The sequence below is a fragment of the Anomaloglossus baeobatrachus genome, chromosome 1, assembly GCF_048569485.1.
Source record: "Anomaloglossus baeobatrachus isolate aAnoBae1 chromosome 1, aAnoBae1.hap1, whole genome shotgun sequence".
NCBI lineage: Eukaryota > Metazoa > Chordata > Amphibia > Anura > Aromobatidae > Anomaloglossus > Anomaloglossus baeobatrachus.
The window spans coordinates 940,728,035-940,748,524 of NC_134353.1; the positions used below are offsets into that span (position 1 = coordinate 940,728,035).

At 46.9% G+C, this 20,490-nt stretch overlaps 1 protein-coding gene across 1 annotated transcript in view; it reads left to right on the plus strand.

Annotated features, from left to right (window-relative positions):
• SLC1A3 (solute carrier family 1 member 3) overlaps window positions 1–20,490 on the plus strand; it is a 109,183-nt gene that overhangs the window by 79,613 nt on the left and 9,080 nt on the right. Inside the window, exons 4-7 of the mRNA XM_075328573.1 lie at window positions 10,316–10,520; window positions 10,675–10,717; window positions 16,151–16,443; window positions 18,015–18,248. Coding sequence (XP_075184688.1) covers window positions 10,316–10,520; window positions 10,675–10,717; window positions 16,151–16,443; window positions 18,015–18,248 — 775 coding nt within the window. The remainder of the gene's footprint in view (window positions 1–10,315; window positions 10,521–10,674; window positions 10,718–16,150; window positions 16,444–18,014; window positions 18,249–20,490) is intronic.

Consider the following 20,490-nt stretch of genomic DNA (forward strand, 5'->3'; position numbering starts at 1 on the left):
CTAACATGTTGATCCAGAGGAAGGCAAAAAAAACCCCAATGTGGCAAACAAGTTCCAATGGGGAAAAATTTCCTTCCTGACTCCACATCCGGCAATCAGACTAGTTCCCTGGATCAATACCCTGTCATAAAATCTAATATACATAACTGGTAATATTACATTTTTCAAGAAAGGCGTCCAGGCTCTGCTTAAATGTTAGTAGTGAATCACTCATTACAACATCATGCGGCAAAGAGTTCCATAGTCTCACTGCTCGTACAGTAAAGAATCCTCGTCTGTGATTATGATTAAACCTTCTTTCCTCAAGACGTAACGGATGCTCCCGTGTTCCAGTCGCAGGCCTAGGTGTAAAAAGATCTTTGGAAAGGTCTCTGTACTGTCCCCTCATATATTTATACATTGTGATTAGATCCCCCCTAAGCCTTCGTTTTTCCAAACTAAATAACCCCAAGTTTAATAACCTGTCTTGATATTGCAGCCCCCCCATTCCTCTAATAATCTTGGTGGTCTTCTTTGCACCCTCTCCAGTTCAGCTATGTCCTTCTTATATATCGGTGAGCAGAATTGTACACAGTATTCTAGGTGCGGTCGCACTAGTGACTTGTACAGAGGTAGAACTATATTTTTTTCATGAACACTTATACCTCTTTTAATACATCCCATTTAGTGATGAGCGAGTACTAAAAAGCTCGGGTGCTCGAGGCTCGGGCCGAGCCTCCCAAGATACTCGTGTACTCGGGCCGAGCAACGAGCCCAATGTTATCCTATGGGAGACCCGAGTATTTTTGTGAAATGACCCCCCGGCAGCATGGAGAAACCCTAAAAATGTCACAAAAGTCTCAGAAGAGTGCTCAAATGACATGGCAACAGCATGGGGAAGACCCCTTGAAGCATTTATCACTCAAAAGTCACAGCTGTGAACAATTTTGCCCGCGTTTTACGCCATTTTTACGGACTCACCAGAAAACCTTCCAAAATGACCCCAAAATGATTTTTCATGGCGGAAATGTTAAGGGCACATACCCTATAGTGAGATAGAGCTGGTGTATGTTACTTTTTGAGATTAATACATGAAAGATTTTACGTGAAAACATTGTGTGGCACTCCGATGTCCCTGAGAAGAGACGTACATGAAGGCCTCTTGAGTCTAATGTGCCCATTTTGAGGAAGTGAGTCTTTGTAGTATTTTCCTTTGCCAGGGCAGTCCAAAATTGTGAGGTTCACCAATGCCCCTGCATAGAGACGTGCATGAGGGCCTGTAAACCTGAAGTGCCCATTGTAAGGAAGTGGGTCTATTGTAGTATAGCCCTTAGGCAGGGCAGCCAAAAATTGGGAGGCTCCACGTTGTCCCTGGGTAGAGACGTGCATGAGGGCCTCAAAACATTAAGTGTCCATTGTCAGGAAGTGGGTGTATTATAGTATAGCCCTTAGGCAGGGCAGCCAAAAATTGGGAGGCTCCACATTGTCCCTGGATAGAGACGTGCATGATGGCCTGTAAACCTGAAGTGCCCATTGTAAGGAAGTGGGTCTATTGTAGTATAGCCCTTAGGCAGGGCAGCCAAAAATTGGGAGGCTCCACGTTGTCCCTGGGTAGAAACGTGCATGAGGGCCTCAAAACATTAAGTGTCCATTGTCAGGAAGTGGGTGTATTATAGTATAGCCCTTAGGCAGGGCAGCCAAAAATTGGGAGGCTCCACATTGTCCCTGGATAGAGACGTGCATGATGGCCTGTAAACCTGAAGTGCCCATTGTAAGGAAGTGGGTCTATTGTAGTATAGCCCTTAGGCAGGGCAGCCAAAAATTGGGAGGCTCCACGTTGTCCCTGGGTAGAGACGTGCATGAGGGCCTCAAAACATTGTTCCCATTGCAAAGGAGCGGGTCTCCTGTCGTTGTAATGTCCATTCTGCAAAGAATGGGTGAAAAAATTTACCACTGGGGGTATACCTGAAACAAAGGCCTAAGTATTGCAATTTGTAACGGTCATCATCATGGTGGCGCATGAGGAGAAGGAGGAGCAGTCCAGCGATTATCCAAAGTCCAGAAGTGTGTACTCATGGGTGAGTGGAGGTACATGGCAAACTTTAAATTCCGCTCTCATTTGCTGGTGGTGTGGTGAAGTCTGGCCCAATCCAACCCTTGTTCATCTTGATCAGAGTCAGCCTGTCAGCATTTTCAGTTGACAGGCGGGTGCGTTTATCTGTAATGATTCCACCTGCGGCACTAAAAACACGCTCTGACAAAACGCTAGCAGCAGGGCAGGCCAGGACTTCCAAGGCGTAGAGAGCCAATTCATGCCACGTGTCCAGCTTGGATACCCAATAATTGTAAGGCACAGAGGAATGTCGGAGTACAGTTGTTCGATCTGCAAGGTACTCCTTCAGCATCTGGGCAAACTTAGGATTTCTTGTGGCACTACCCCGCACCTCAGGGGCTGTGGTACGTGAGGGGCTGAGAAAACTGTCCCACATCTTAAAGACTGTTCCCCTACCTCTGGCGGATTGGACTTGTGCCTCTCTCGGCTGTACGCCTCGGTTGTCCACTGATTCCTGACCTATGCCGCTAGCGTTTTGTGAGGGGAATGCTTTGCCTACTTCCGTGACTATGGCCTTCCGGAACTGCTGCATTTTGGTTGACCTCTCCTCCACGGGAATAAGAGACAAAAAGTTCTCCTTGTAGCGTGGGTCTAACAGTGTTACCAACCAGTAATGATTGTCGGCCAAGATGTTCTTAACGCGAGGGTCACGAGACAGGCAGCTTACCATAAAGTCAGCCATGTGCGCCAGACTCTTAACAGCCAGGACTTCAGTAGCCTGACCAACAAGATGACTGAACATGCTGTCCTCCTCCTCCCCCTCCTCCTCCTCCTCCTCCTCATCTACCCTGTCCTCTGGCCAGCCATGCTGAACCGAGGATATGACTGGTGTGCATGTCATATCCTCAATTTGGCCGGAGAGTTGCTCCATGTCTTCATCCTCCTCCTCGTCATAGTCCTCCACTGCACGTTGTGATGAGACGAGGCTGGGCTGTGTGTTATCACCCACACCCACTACTGTTTCTTGCTGCAACTCATCGCGCTCCGCCTGCAATGCATCATGTTTGTTTTTCAGCAGAGACCGTTTTAGAAGGCAGAGTAGCGGTATGGTGACGCTAATAATGGCGTCATCACCACTCACCATCTTGGTGGAGTCCTCAAAGTTTTGGAGGATGGTACATAGGTCTGACATCCATCTCCACTCCTCAGGTGTTATGTGTGGAGTTTGACCCATTTCCCGACGGCTTAGGTGATGCAGGTACTCAACAACTGCCCTCTTCTGCTCACATATCCTGACCAACATGTGCAGAGTTGAATTCCAACGCGTGGGGACATCACACACCAGTCTGTGAGCCGGAAGATGCAAACTGCGCTGAAAGCCGGCAAGGCCGGCTGAAGCAGTAGGTGACTTTCGAAAATGTGCAGACAGGCGGCGAACTTTTACCAGCAGATCAGACAGCTCTGGGTATGACTTTAGAAACCGCTGAACCACGAGGTTGAGCACATGGGCCACGCATGGAACATGTGTCAGCTGGCCTCGCCTCAAAGCCGCCACCAGGTTCCGGCCATTGTCACACACGACCTTTCCTGGCTTTAGGTTCAGAGGTGTGAGCCAGTGATCTGCCTGCTGTTTCAGAGCTGTCCACAGCTCTTCTGCATTGTGGGGTTTGTCACCTATGCAGATTAGCTTCAGCACAGCCTGTTGCCGCTTCACCGAGGCAGTGCTGCAGTGCTTCCAGCTTGTGACTGGTGTGGAGGGTACAGTGGATGAGGATGCGCAGGAGGAGGAGGAGGCTGAAGAGCATGACATTCCGGAGCTGTAGAGTGTGGGTGAAACACTGACTGAGGTAGGGCCTGCAAACCTTGGTGTGGGAAGGACGTGTTCCGTCCCTCGCTCAGACTGGGTCCCAGCTTCCACAATATTAACCCAGTGTGCCGTCAACGAGATGTAGCGGCCTTGCCCACAAGCACTTGTCCACGTGTCTGTGGTTAGGTGGACCTTGGGTGAAACAGCGTTGTTCAGGGCACGTGTGATGTTATGCAACGCGGGGACGGCACACCGGGAGAAATAGTGGCGGCTGGGGACCGAGTAATGTGGGACAGCTGCCGCCATCAGGTCACGGAATGCTTCTGTCTCCACCAGCCTAAAAGGCAACATTTCCAGCGCAAGCAGTCGCGAAATGTTAGCATTTAGAACTGTGGCATGTGGGGTGTTGGCAGTGTATTTGCGCCTGCGTTCAAAGGTTTGCTGAATGGATAACTGAACGCTGCGCTGGGACAAGGACGTGCTTGATGATGGTGTTCTTTCTGCGTAGGCAACTGCAGGTGCAGGAGTGGAGGAGGCTTGTTCGCAGGCAGCATGGACAGGGGATTGGCTCGCATGCACAACCAGCGAAGACGTAGCAGTGACATCAGCAAGCACTGCTCCTCGACTCTGTTGTACTTCCCACAAAGTCGGGTGCTTGGCTGACATGTGCCTGATCATGCTGGTGGTGGTCAGGCTGCTAGTTTTGGTACCCCTGCTGATGCTGGCATGGCAGGTGTTGCAAATGGCCTTTTTTGAATCATCTGGATCCAACTTAAAAAACTGCCAGACTCGGGAAGACCTAACATTTGTACAGGCACCTTGTGTCGTCGTGTTGTTCCGGGGAACGGTTGCTTGACTTCTGCCTGGGGCCACCACCCTGCTTCTTACTGCCTGTTGTGATGCTACGCCTCCCTCCCCCTGTGCACTGCTGTCCTCGCTCTGCATATCCTCCTGCCAGGTTGGGTCAGTTACTGGATCATCCACCACGTCGTCTTCCTCTTCCGCACCCTGCTCCTCCTCCTGACTTCCTGACAATTGTGTCTCATCATCGTCCACCACTTGTTGAGACACGTTGCCAACTTCGTGAGAACGTGGCTGCTCAAATATTTGGCCATCTGTACAGACGATCTCCTCATGACCCACTTCAATATGAGCTGGCGAGAGGCCAGAATGTGTGAATGGAAACGTGAACAGCTCTTCCGAGTGTCCAAGTGTGGGATCATTAATGTCCGAGGAGGACGTGTACTCAGCCTGGTGGTAGGAAGGAGGATCAGGTTCAGAAATGTGCGGTGCAGTATCACGGCTACTGACACTTGACCGTGTGGAAGACAGAGTGTTTGTGGTGGTGCCAATCTGACTGGAAGCATTATCTGCTATCCAACTAACAACCTGTTGACACTGGTCTTGGTTCAAGAGCGGTGTACTGCTGCGGTCCCCAAGAATTTGGGACAGGACGTGCGAGCGACTAGATGTGGCCCTTTGTTGTGGCCAAATTAGAGCTTGCCCACGACCTCGGCCTCTGCCTGCACCACCATCACGTCCACTTCCTTGTTTCTTGCCAATGCCCTTGCGCATTTTGCAATGCTGTGCACTGCTGACGTGTATATTCACTACTTGTGCGTTATATCAAAGTTTGTGGAAATTGCACACAAGTGCACCTGTACGCTGCCACCGACAGGCACACACGTGCGGTTTTAAAAACCAAGCACGGACGCAATAAGAACCTAACAGGTTTTTTTGGGGAGCGACAATTACAGACAAGTCAGACACTATCTGGACTGTTTTACACTGTGTACACCAGCCCCAGATATGATGAAGGCTGGTATACGGTCACCACTACCCTGCCTGCCTGCCTGCCTGTATACTGGTACAATAGTCCTGACAAGGACTCTTCTGGTCACTAGCCTGTATTCAGACCTGGCTATACCCTGCCTGTATATAGCAACAATAGTCCTGAGAAGGACTCTGCTACTGTACTCCGACCTGGCTATACCCTGCCTGCCTGTATACAACTAGAATAGTCCTGAGAAGGACTTTTGGTCACACTGTTTGCAGCCCTGCAACTGAAAAAGCTATAAAGGGCCGCAAACCTTTCCCTGAATCAGCGACACTCTCCCTGCACTGACAGTCTGGATAGCTGTGAGCAGAGCACAGCGCGCCGGCCGATATAAAGGCTCGGTCACGCTGTGCAGGCCGGCCAATCACTGCAATTCCACAACTAACAGGGCTGTGGCATTGCAGTGGTCTGCCAGCCAATCCCTGCATGAGGGCTGGCTCTCAAAAGAGCGCCAACATGCAGGGATGAAGACCACGAGTACAGCACGAGTATCGCGAGATTACTCGGTCCCCGCCGAGCAGCCCGAGTACAGCGATACTCGTGCGAGTACCGAGTAGTTACAAGCATGCTCGCTCATCACTAATCCCATTATTTTATTAGCCCTGGCAGCAGCTGCCTGACACTGGCCACTAAAGTGAAGTTTACCATCCACCCATACACCCAAGTCTTTTTCTGTGTCTGTTTTACCCAGTGTTCTACAATTAAGTACATAATCATAAATGTTATTTCCTCTACCCAAGTGCATGACCTTACATTTATCTACATTAAACTTCAATTGCCACTTCTCAGCCCAATCCTCCAATTTACATAAATCTCCCTGTAATATAAAATTATCCTCCTCTGTATTGATTACCCTGCAGAGTTTAGTATCATCTGCAAATATTGAGATTCTACTCCGCATGCCCCCAACAAGGTCATTTATAAATATGTTGAAAAGAAGCGGGCCCAATACTGACCCCTGTGGTACCCCACACTGTCTGCACTGGATACAATGTATCAGTCTGGAATCCTGGATGTTTAGCTCAGAGTGTTGTCTGGGCGGCACGGTGGATCAGTGGTTAGCACTGCAGTCTTGTGGTGGCTCAGTGGTTAGCACTGTAGTTCTGCAGCGCTGAGGTCCTGGGTTCAATTCCCACCAAGGACAGCATCTGCAAGGAGTTTGTATGTTCTCCCCGTGTTTGCGTGGGTTTCCTCCGGGTTCTCCAGTTTCCTCCCACACTCCAAAGACATACAGATAGGGAATTTAGATTGTGAGCCCCAATGGGGACAGTGTTCCCAATGTATGTAAAGCGCTGTGGAATTAATAGCGCTATATAAATGAATAAATTATTATTACTATTGTCTACTCTGGGTACAATGTATCAGTCTGGAGTCCGGGTGTTTAGCTCACAGAGCGTTTTCTATACTGGGTATAATTTATCAGTCTGGAGTCTAGGATGTTTAGCTCACAGAGCATTATCTGCACTGCATACAATGTATCAGTCTGGAGTCTAGGATGTTTAGCTCACAGAGCATTTTCTACACTGGGTACAATGTATCAATCTGGAGCCCGGGTGTGTCGCTCACAGAGCGTTTTCTGCACTGGATACAATGTATCAGTCTGAAGTCTAGGATGTTTAGCTCACAGAGTATTTCTGCACTGGATACAATGTATCAATCTGGAATGTTTAGCTCACAGAGCATTTTCTGCACTTGATACAATGTATCAGTCTGGAATCCGGGATGTTTAGCTCACAGAGTGTTGTCTACACTGGGTACAATGTATCAATCTGGAGTCTGGGTGTTTAGCTCACAGAGCGTTGTCTGCACTGGATACAATGTATCAGTCTGGAGTCTAGGATGTTTAGCTCACAGAGTATTTTCTGCACTGGATACAATGTATCAATCTGGAATGTTTAGCTCACAGAGCATTTTCTGCAATGGATACAATGTATCAATCTGGAATGTTTAGCTCACAGAGCATTTTCTGCACTAGATACAATTAGATCAGCTGAGAGCACAAGCAGCAAATAAAAATTGAAAAACAAACTAGAAGTTATAAAAATGGCTGTCTCATTTTACGATACAATAATTGTGTTTCATGTATATAAAGCCGGAGCCATTTTTCCCTTGTAAAGGTGTCTATTAACAAGTGTACTGTATAAATATGTTGTATATTTTGGCGCACAATACGGCTCAGTGTTATACGAGGTACTAATCACTGTCAGCGCTGAATGGAAATCTGACACGGATACTTGATGGAGGTGCAATAAAGTTAGTTCTGTATCCGTCATGTGTCATGGGTCTTTGTGTCCGTCCTTCTCTCTTTCACCGGCCGTTTGCAAAAGCTTCCATTGTTGCAAAGAGATGTATGTTCTCCTTTAATCCCCGGCAAATCTCTCTCCCACATCCCTAATATTGTATTCATTGCCATGCACGGTGGCCCCCACCTCCCTCCCCGCTCTCATCTATGACAGACCCTGGGAAACTTGCAGCGCCAATGGACACCACAAACAAGGATGCCTCTCGTGTTGCCACAGCAATTCCAAGTGTAGACCGGGCGATTTGTCTCCCCGCGCTGCACTCGAATGGTGAAAGGGGATGACGTGAGGGACAAACAGAACTTGCAAACAAGAAAACTCTCCCGCAATCCCCTCTCTTTCTATTAGGCTCCCGGACCCTTTCTCCTTAAGCGAGTGTGAAACGGTCACACTGAGTCGAGATAAAGACATAACAAGCCCTTCTGGGGGCTACGTGGTAGGGAAAAAAAATCCAGTTTCACTCTACATCAGCCCAGAACAAAGGCCGGGTGAATAGACGTTGAACAGAAGGTTTTCTATTTGGACGTCCTCACTTAAGAGTTCTCAGCACTTGAATGTTTGTCCCCATATGGGTAAATGCCCATATTACCCAACAGATCAACAATAATATCCCAAAAACTCTGATATCTCACTCCGTTGCATTAGCTAAATGTGTGCCCTACAGCCTGAGACCTTTGGGTCTTTTTGTCCTCCATGCTCATTGGACCATTTCCCCTTGGCTGCAGCTCCTCAGGGGAGGGGAAGTTTCTTCCACCCAATAGCAGCACAGATGGTACCAAGAAGAGCCTATCACCTTCTCAGTGTATGGTCTGCCTCTATCATATTCAAAAAAATAGAAAATAGGTGGGGTGAGGGGAGGTCGGGAGGGGGATTGGGATTCGAGGAGATACATTATCCGTAATTTTGTAGTTTAACATAATCATAATGTATTGTATTATAGGATTATTGATTATATGTTTTGTTATTAAAAACTAATAAAAAGAAGGTTAAAAAAAAAAAAAAAAAAATAGAAAGTAACCAAGTGGCACTCACCAAACGTAAAAGTAGTCCCTTCCATGCAATTTACCAGTAGAATCTACCTTTAAAGTGACAGTGGGCCATTGCATCTACAGGGCCCTCATGCAAACGGTGGCATATTTGCTATGCCTCCTCCTGCTATAAATGCAGACCACTCAGCTGCTATGGGGCCCTTGGAGAATAGTAGTACAGCTATGGCTATTTGGGGTAAGGAAGCTGCACAGGATTTCCCTCCCCTGAGGATCTGTATGGCAAACAAAAGGGCGTAACTATGGCCATGGGTCAGGGAAAGGGAGCGGCAGGGATACAAACACAAGACCTTTGTACTGGACTCATAACCAAGAATTTCCCAGTGGAACAGCATGGGGGGACACGTGGGCAGTTGACCTGAGTGCAACATTTTTAGAGGTGCGAAATTTCATAATACATTTTTTGGAGTGGCCTGATCTATTGGCGAATGCCACTTTGACATGAATCTGCATGCGGTGCCATGAACGTGGAATTATCAGTTTAGGATTGGGCACCCAGGAGGAATATTAGTAGCTTCTAGAAGGGGAATTCAGAATGCCTAATTTGTTTAGGGGGTATAGTTAGGTAGGGTTAAAGCACTGGTCCCCAACTTTTCTGACCTTGAGAGCCACATTTGGCTCTCGACCCTCACGATAGAGACACCCAGAGCTCCCATGACATATAATGGGAGCCAAAGCTATTCCACAGTAAGGCCCCTTTCACGCATCAGTTTTTTGCCATCAGTCACAATCCATCGAATTTTGAAAAAAACGGATCCAGCAACTGATGCCGCTGGACCCGTTTTTTTCTCATTGACTTGTATTAACGACGGATTGCGACGTTTAATCCGTCGTTTGACGGATCCGTTGAAAAATGTTTGTCCTTCGGACAGAGACGACGTCTACAGTAACATTTTTTGTGTACGTCGAAAAAACGGACAGCGACGGATCCGTCGCTATCCGTCGTTTGGTAGTATGGAAGCCTATGGGCGCAGGATCCGTCGTCATCGGTCAAATGACAACGTCATAAACGGTTTTTTTTTAATGAGCATGCTCCAATTATTATTTAGCCCCCAGCTAGTCGGATCCGCCAAAAAACGGATCCGTCGCATCAGTTTAGCCACAATCTGCGACGGATCCGTCGAGAAAATGGATTGTGACTGATGGCAAAATGCACCTAGCTGGCAGCCATGAGCCACACATCATGGGCCTGTGACCCCTGGCTTAGAGTGTTGACAACCCACCCTCCACCATTTGCCCTTTCCATATTTCCACATCCAGGATACATTAAAGGACTTATTTTGTTCTTTTTAGGTATGGCGGCCCTGGACAGTAAAGCATCTGGGAAAATGGGAATCCGAGCTGTCGTTTACTACATGACAACAACGGTCATTGCCGTAATCATTGGAATTATCATCGTCATCATCATCCACCCAGGAAAGGGCAGCAAAGAAAAAATGCATCGGGAGGGCAAAATCGAACAAGTCACCGCTGCTGACGCGTTCCTCGATTTAATCAGGTACGTTACTTATTAGTGTCTGTATCTGGTGGCTGCCTATGTGACAGAGAAGCCTGATGGGCCCCCAGATACCGGGGTCCAGCGGGTGCTAGTTATGTGTGTGTATATATATATAATTTTGTAATCTTTCTCTATTTCATCTCCTTTCTGACAGAAATATGTTCCCCCCCAATATGGTGGAGGCCTGCTTCAAACAGGTACGAGATCCATGATAATGGCTGATGTTCAGAACATGGAAGTGGAGTAATAATCCCCAGATTGGAAATATAATGGCCGCCATACTGGTTGTCATCCAGACACAGACATAATGTGACACCCTGGCCTATCTGGTCGTCACAGGGTATTGTGCAATCTGCCCTTCTGTGCAATATCCACCTCCTCCTTGGTTATGGGTCCCCAACTAACGGTGTTGCCAACAGCAGTCAATCAAAGTCCTAAGTACACTCTGCACCACACCCACCAGACACACCAGTGGACGGCCTGAGTGGAATAGGGTCGCCCACTTGGGGGGTTGGTTAAGGGGAGGTCAGGAGTGTCAGTCAGTGGAGAGAAGTAGTTTGGAGGTGAAGGAGAGAGGAGGTCAAGAGCAGGGCTCCTTGGAAGCAACTAAGTGGCAGACGCTGGTCTAGGCCTAGTAGGAGCTGGACCCCCGGTCGCAGGGGATCGTGGCAAGGAGCACGGAACTGTCGAGGAGGATAGCCGGCGGCCTTGCACCGTCACTGGGCTGGGACCAGGGAACGATGGGGTACGTGGACCCTAGGTCAGGGAGTAGCTTCAGGCAACCTGACAATTGACCCAACGAGAACGGAGCCTTCAAGATCCGTTCTCCACCCGCTCCAAAATCGGGGCACTAGCGCAACGAGGGGGATAGGACTTTCAACAAATACGGTCCAGTAAATCCCAAGCGTGAACCCTGAGAGCAAGCTCCCACAGTTAGCCATACTGGGGAGTGGGACCCGGCTAGTTCCACACTACCAGGACCAACAGAGAAGTAACTTAGTGCCAGGAGGCAGGTCACGGATCACCGGGCAACACCATTGGGGACGGGGTCCAAACTAGCTCCCTTCAGCGGCAGCGGTGTCCAGAACTTTGATTTATCAAGTTGTCGGTGTCAGCTTTATGGACTGAGTGAGTATGAAAGTGGCCACTGCGCTCCCCACGGCATTCTCCCAACACCATCACCGAGTCCCGGGGCATTCCCTTACCCGGGGAGGGTCCTAACACCTGGCTGCCCCATTCCATCGCCCCGGGTACTCCCAACTGCAGCGGTGGTACTTCCCAAATTACCACAAACCACGGGTGGTGTCACGAACTCTTAACACATCCTCTGTAAATAACCCCCTTTGTTTGAGGAGCCGCACGACCCCCGGGTCCGGAGACCCCTCAAGCCACCGCGGATCTGGATCCGAGCAGCCCGGCTGCTGACGTGGGGGCGGCACATATCATGCCAATGTAAAGGGTTCTGCCATAGTTTGTGTACACAGCTCCTGTGCAGAGCTATGTGTCTTCCTAATGGTTGCACTTAAACAACGGAGACAAGTGCAGAACAAATGAATTAATCTTCTACTGATCGCGATGGTGTCACACATTGTATTTTGTCACTTTAAATACATGATGTTTCAGTACTGAAACGTGAGATTGTACAAGAACGATGTAGAATAAGGAGACTGAATATCCACAGAACAAATCTAGCCATTTTATTTTCCCATCACCGACACTGGGGCAGATTGCCCATAGCAACCAATCACAGCACAGGTTTCATTTTATAAGAGCGGTTTAAAAAATGAAAGCTGCTCTGTGATTGGTTGCTATGGGCAACATGGACAGATTTACTTGTAGACAATTTTGATAAACAATGGCCACTGTCTCACGTCCTGTCGCCTGGAGGCGCCAGTCTTTAATGCAGTCCTTACACGTGTGGATCCATCTGTTCTTTATGTCATTGCGCCTCAGAGTTCCAAGGGCCCAGAAACTCCTACTACAGGACACTCAGACCTCCCTTTAGATTATTTCCATTAATACATGTACTATCAGTTTGGTCACCAAACTCTTAGGCCCTGATTTTCAAGGCCTTCAGCTCAGCCCCTCTTCCACTACCTACTCCGCAGACCACTCTACAGTCCATGTCACAGGCCGCCAGGATAATCAGACCTCACTGCAGTCTCAACCGGCCCTCGATGACTCTTCCAAACCTGACTACAGCCTCCCTGGGTTAGGGTTACCCAACGAGGCTGACTAGTCCCACAGCTCCAACAGACTCTGACCACGTGGGACAACGATACACTTGAGCCATTAGGCGTTAGGTGGCACTTTTGCATACCTACATCTCTTAAAGCCTTACACCACCATTGTCATCATACATACTGTGATTCACTTACCTGGCCTTACTTAACAGAGGGGCCATACTGCCTTTATGAGGTCCGTTCACATTCCAACTGGCAACCAATCAGTCGTATCACTCTAGTCCATCTGCTCAACACAAGCATAGAAATCCTGGGTCCCCGTAAGTAAGGGCTGAATAGATGGGCTCCTGTCTGCCATTGAACACCAGATCATGTTCTCACAATCACATCTCTGAGGGTCAATTGAGGTGACAGAGGGGGTTATCCCTATTTAACCCTTTAGATGCCATGGTCGTTGTTCACCATGGCATCTAAGAGGTTTTACTGCTAGGAGAAGCTGGCAGATATCTGCTGTGTAAAACAGCCAATACCCACCAGAGATGGAGCAGGCTCAGCACATGAGCTTTCTACATACAAATCTTCCTGATTTCTACCTGGCCTCACCTCTGCCCCCTTCTCATGGACCCCGTAGTGGTCACGTAGATTGTCATCATTGGCAGTATGTAACTTTACACTGCCTCAGCACAGGACTCATTTGCCCCACCAGGTGACCAAAACCTTGGTCAGTCACCTGCTCCACTCTACCACCGGAGTGCACACTCACATGATAACACGAATTCTCCGGCTTTTACTGGCTTTCCTTTTGCACACCCACGTTATTGCTTCAGAATCACTATGTTGTGTTCTCCGGTTTGCACCAGCAGCTTCTTGGGCCCAAAAAGTCCCCCATACTTAATTTGCCACTGTTATCCAGAAGTAGTTCCTCCTTCAATAGCAACACACACAACATAACCACGGAGTACAGTGGACCATCTTCCTTCACAACCTGCCAAAAATAATACATTGCAAGGGAATATATATACATGGCATTAATGTGGTGCAAATAAATATACCCCGAACTCTCTCAGTGAACTCAATTCTAAAAAGGAAATCCTTCACCCTTCAGTAGGATCAATTCTCCCGAGCCATTTATTTGGGCATCATAGAAAGTTGAATAAAGTGATCCCGATCCAATGTCTTATACCAGAGAAATCCACATTTTTTCTCATACACTGACAAGCAAAAGGGTAACAATGTGTTGACCTTTTGCCTTTCAGTCTCCATATCTCACCATCCACTACAGCTTTCAGTGTGAGACGTCCTTCACATTATAGACAATCATCTTGGCTATCTCATACATAAATTTGACTTGCTGCTATTTAACATATGATTAGTTATACAGATTCTCGTCATGTCACTGAATTGTTACTGTTTTGCTCCTAAAAATCTAAGTTAACATTTTTATTATTTTGTTAGTATTTTGTAAATCTACCTTTGGCTTTCCCCTCTGCCTGAATCCTTCTGGGTTCTCAATCAGATTCAAGCATGTCTCCACCAAAATCTGATCCCAGGTCTCTTCTACTGTACACGTTGCCAATGTTGGTGGATTCTGGTCGGCTCACTTAACAATATATACAGCTTTTTGGTTACCTCTACCCACTTGTTAGATTGCGTTGAGTTCTGGGAACTGTGGGGACAAACCAGCTCCTCTACTTCATTGTCATTGAACCATTTCTTCTCCAGTCTCGCTGTATGCTTCGAGTCGTTGTCCTGCTGGAACACTATGTTGTCCTTTTCTTACCCATAGTACTTGAGTACTTGAGTTTAGGAATTAACTCAACTTGTAGGACACTATACCACCATCGATCCTGGTCAAGTATCCAATACCGTGTGAAACAGCCCTATATCATCAGGCTTGACAAGTTGTCAGTTCCTGCAGTTTCTTAATCCGTTAGCCCCTTTTTCCCTTGATTCTTGAAGACCCATTTGCACCCATTAGAGCAGTCGATTCACTTTCATCTGATCGTTTCAAATCACCCGTTTCCAATCCTCCACTTTTTGTTCTTCTTTGTAATCTCGAGCCGACGCTTCTTATGACGATGTTGAAGTGGAGGCTTCTTTGCCTTTTTTGGGGCCACCATTCCAGACTTGTGTAACATGTGTCGTCCGGTGCTTGCATGGACGTCCGTGATCTCACTATTATTGAGCATACGAGCTGCCTCCACTGCCAGGTTTGTTGCACCAGAACTGATAAACCTTGTAATGAGCGACATGCTAACACCAATATTTTGCCTGGACGTCACTTCTTGTCTTATGAATGGATGGACGGACTTCATTTCATATTTTTCTAAGTGTGATGGCCTTACATGATGCAGTTTTGCATTTTTCTTGGCCAAAAGACCGCTATCGATGACCTGGATGATGCTGTTTCTCTTTTCTTAGGAAATCTTCTTCATGGCGGTTCTTCGATTTGAATTAGTGAGCTTTTGCTTGAGAATCAACTTAATAACACATTGAGATATTAGGGAATATGAGAACAAGTTGTAATTTATAGTATACAGGAAAAACAAAATTCTATTATCAGGAGCAAAACAGTAACAATGCAGTGACATGACAAGAATCTGCATAACTAGTCATATGCCAAATAGCTACAAGTCAAATTTACATATGAAATAGCCAAGATGATTGTCTATAAAATGTAGGTAGTCTCACGTTCGAAGCTGTAGTGGATGGTGAGATATGGAACCTGAAATTCAAAAGTGGAAAACATTGTTACCCTTTTGCTTGTCAGTGTATGTAAATGAGCTGTTAAGATCTACAGGAGGGACATAGGTCTACCCGAGAATCTGCCTCCATTATTATTTTAAATGAAAGGGTGAGCCATGTAGAATAAACTGTCAGTCATTTCATGTCTCATGCTGCTAACATCCCCTTTCATTTAAAATAATTTCAGGAGGCAGATTCTTAAGGAGCTCTGTGTCCGGCCCATAGATCTTAACAGCTCATTTACATATTAAGCACATTTTGGATTTCTCTGGAATCATTCATCAGATCGCTGATATCAGGGTATCATTTTATTCCTCTTCCTATGATCTACATGCCCGTATACACATCTTACGAGGGTTGTTACTACTGACGGATTGCACAACAATAAAAGATACTTGGGTAGTCTAAAATCTGCAACAAATGTTCGGGGTTTTTTTCATTTTCACCTTAGCAAAAGTATCAGGATCAGACTACACAAGGTTTGTTGTCTGGAGCCATGGAGGCATACAGGTCTGGATAGGTGAAGAAAGAAACAAAACAGTAGTTAGTTTCTTACTAATATATATTTTTTTTCAGTGCTTCATTTTTAAGTTTAGATATATTGCAACAAAAGTTCTGACTCATGTCTTTAATCAACAATATTAGCTCTTACTTTTATGTCTTTTTTATACGACTAATCTTTACCATTTTTATCTTGTTTAGTTCAAGACGTTCTATGAGAAGAAACAGTTTAAGATTCCCGTGCCCGAAAACGAAACCTTGTTGGCCTCAGTCATGAACAATGTATCGGAGGCCATGGTATCATTAACCAAATTTCGGGAGGAGATGGTTCCCGTCCCAGGAGCGGTGAATGGAGTTAATGCTCTGGGACTTGTGGTGTTCTCGATGTGCTTTGGTCTGGTGATTGGAAACATGAAAGAACAAGGGAAAGCCTTAAAGGATTTCTTTGACAGCCTCAATGAGGCCATTATGAGATTGGTTGCGGTGATTATGTGGTGAGTATCAATGTATTGATGATAAATTAGGCCCATTGGCTCAGTAATGGATAAAATAATAAACTAAGCTTTACTTACGTTCCTCGGGTCAAGAACTGCCTCTCGATGTTGCTCTGGTCTTTGTTGGTCAACGTTAGAGTCGGTGACCTCAGTAGCTTGAGCTTTCGACATCTCAGAGCCGTAAAGTCAGTGATTGTATGCGGTATGACTACTGTAGTCTATACACAGAGCCGTGGGTAGAGGCGGCGCTGGATCCAGGGAGAGTAATCAAAGCTCAATTTGTTATCAATACATTTCTAAGGCTATGGACTACTTGATGCCATGGCAGCCTGTAATGGAAATACCAAATTTCATGGCTTCGTAAGTGGGTGTCACATTACAGAAACGTAATACAGAGGTGTGCACAAGGCCTACAATATTGCTCATGAATGTTAGGTGCTCCACCCTTATCAGGACCTATTAAAATTCATCATTTAATGGTGGTCTATGCATATTGAGTGTTACCTTACTCCATCACATGGTTCATCAATACCAACGTGCAAAATATCAGTGTTGATGAATCGGTGGCACTTCTTTTTCATTGAATACTCCATACATAGTAAGACTACCACAACATCCAAGGAATGGCCTATGACCCTAGAAGAGTTGTTGAATCTCTTAAAACAGGGGTCGGGAACCTATGGCTCGAAAGCCAGATGTGGCGCTTTTGATGGCTGTATCTGGCTCGCAGACAAATCTTTAATAAAAAAATATTGTATTTTCCAGTTTGTAAGACGCACTTTTTTTCTCTCAAAACTGGGGGAAAAATGGGGGTGCATCTTTCAAACCACATATGGCTTGCCAAATCGGCAGTGGTGGTGCAGGGTCGGCAATACTGCAGGCTCGTGGGGTGTCACGGCGGCTGACTGCAGGCTGCTTTGAATCTCCCACAGTTGACGAGATCAACCTCAAGAAAATGGCCGTGGAAGGGGCGCGTGCGCAGATAGGACTCCGCTGCCATTTTCTTGAAGTCCATTGCGTTGATCTGTGCATGCGCCGTGGCCATTTTCTTGGAAGTCAATCTTGTCAACTGCAGGAGATTCAAAGCAGCACGCCAGCAGATCAATGGTGCCTGTCGCCATGAAAGCCCCCGAGCATGCAACAGTATGGCTGACCCTCCACACACTGACCCTCCTGAGCTGTGACAACACCTCCTCCGTGCCCGCAGCATTGCTTACCCTGCCTCCTGGGACCTTCTGAGCCGCTCCACCACCGCCGCTCCCTCCTAATGAGCATGGCTTTCATGGAATTACATTTTAAAAAATTTGGCGTTCATGGCTCTCTCAGCCAAAAAGCTTCCCAACACCAGACTTAAATCTCACAAGAAGCTTGGCTTTAAATAGGTTTCTTCCATAGGGGGGTGCATAAGAATAAGGATAGGCGGCACAGTCTAAAAAAGGGGATACAGATTATTTGGTTGCACCCAACGCATGCAGTGTACTACTGGAAGGGCTTGCCTAAAATTTTGCTAGTATGAATGTAACAATATTATGCTTTTTAGTGTATTTGACATATGGTAACTTTGTTCCTAGGTATGCCCCCATAGGAATCCTGTTTTTGATTGCTGGGAAGATTGCAGAGATGGAAGATATGGGAGTGGTTGGTGGGCAGCTTGGCATGTACACCATCACTGTAATTATAGGGCTTCTTATCCACGCCATCGTCGTCCTTCCTCTGCTTTACTTTCTTGTCACTCGTAAAAACCCTTGGGTGTTCATCGGAGGATTGCTGCAAGCCCTGATCACAGCATTGGGCACCTCCTCAAGGTAAGCGCTCGTTCAAGCTTATATTGTCACCCACAAGTGCTCCTCTACTTATCAAAATGCAATAGAAGTTTATGGTTTAAGCAAAGTCCTTTGAGACCCCCAAATCTTACATATTTTAACATGTACATACTGAACCAAAACATGGATCATCATGGGCCTCCTTACACTTGGCCAGAAAGCACAACCACTATATGTGCGACATAGGAAATCAAGAAGGAAACCATTGGGGTCATATAAAGGGTCATTCCCAACATGAAAAGTTATCACCTATTCACAGAATAACTGTCTGATTAATGGAGTCCAGCTGTAAGGATCCCACCCATCCTGATATCGGGACCCTAAAATACCACGCATACACACCATCATTCCATGCTGGAGACCACCAGATACATCACTTGGCAAACTCCCATAATCTAATAAAGTATGAATGGAGAAGTGTATGGCAAGCGAAGTCACCGTCCCAGTTCTGACAAGCACTATTTTTGGGATCAGTAGGTTTACAACCGATAGGATCAGATAGCCCATTTCCAACTCAATATCCGATCCACCCTTCCTGCTGAGTCCAATAGTGTTGTCATAGATATGATGAATATAAAGGGAGGTGTGGACGTCAGGCCATGACGACTCTGCACTCCTTCGCCAGAGGGACTCAGTGGTGTGTGTGATGCTTACGGTTCTCTTCAGGGCAGCGTCCACGATCCTGCAGTGAGTCACCATCATAGACGTAGCAGATAAACTTTTGACACTGGAATTCTCTTGGTAAAATAACAGAACAGTTTATTCGATCTTCCACCTTCATGACAAACATGACCACACTTCTACAATTCCGCTTTCTCCCGGGGTACTCCGCCTGGCCTATCCTGGTAACTGGGACCTAGTCCCCCAGCTGCCGGGTCTATGTTTACACTTCCCCCTCTTCTCTCTTTGGCTACCTGTGGTCCTCTCACTGCCTCTAACAGCTTCTCGTCACTTGACTTTCTTTGGCCCATCCAAGGTTCTCTGCCCCGTCCCTGGACTCTTCTAAGCCCATCCAGAGGTAAGCCATAGGCTCCTGACCCTTGGAGGATACCTCTGGGTTCCTTGACGGGCCCAAGTTAGAAGGCCATGTCTTCACTCCAGGAACCCCACTACAGAACTGAAACCTCACAAGGCCATCTTGCTAACCAACCCACTGGCCCTCTGTCACACCTTCCAACCTTTACAACCATGAAGTGTCTAAAGCCTGCTTTACACCATACGATCCAGCATACGATATCGTATGCGATCGTACCCGCCCCCATCATATGTGCGGAACGTTCAATTTGTTAAACGTGTGGCACAAACAAATAACTCTCCCGTCACACGTACTTACCCGTCCATACGACCTCGATGTGGGCGCCGAACATCCACTTCCTGGGGTGGGAGGGACGTTCGGCGTCACATCAACGTCACGCGGCAGCTGGCCAAAAGAAGCGGAGGGGCGGAGATGAGCAGGACGTAAACATCCCGCCCACCTCCTTCCTTCCGCATTGCCGGCGGGAGCCGCGGGATGTAGGTAAGATCTGTTCATCGTTCCCGGGGTGTCACACACTGCGATGTGTGCTACCCCGGGTACGATGAACAACCTGACGTTCAATTTTTAGGAATTGAACGACGTGCATGCGATGAACGTTTTACTGTTCAATCGCAATCGCACGTAGATGTCACATGCTACAATGTAACTTACGATGCCGGATAAGCGTCACTTACGACGTGACCCCGCCGACACATCGTAAGATATATTGTAGCGTGTAAAGCGGGCTTAACACTACTACCTCTATAAGACCTACACCCTCAGCTTACTTAACGAATATATATACTGTACATATCATTAATACAGTTATAATACAGTACATATTATGCAATAAAACATTTCTACATTGGATTCTGGGCCGCTAGGTGGCGCCAGCCACTACACAGTTCTGTCTCTGCTACATTGACAAATTGCATCCTCCAGCAGCAGCGCTTCTTACCACATTCTCTATAATCTGCAATATATATATACAATACGTTCAGCATAAAACACATAGCATGACATAAAACACATTAGGAGTGGGGGTAGTACGATCATCTCCTACATGCCTCCCCACTTAAATATGGTCGTCCCCGACCATAATTTTACTAGGCATATCCAGGTCCTGGTGTTTGAAGGGATCCAAAGAATCCTCCTCCACTCAAGAAACACCAGTAATATAATTGTGCAATGGTAGATTTGCAACATGGT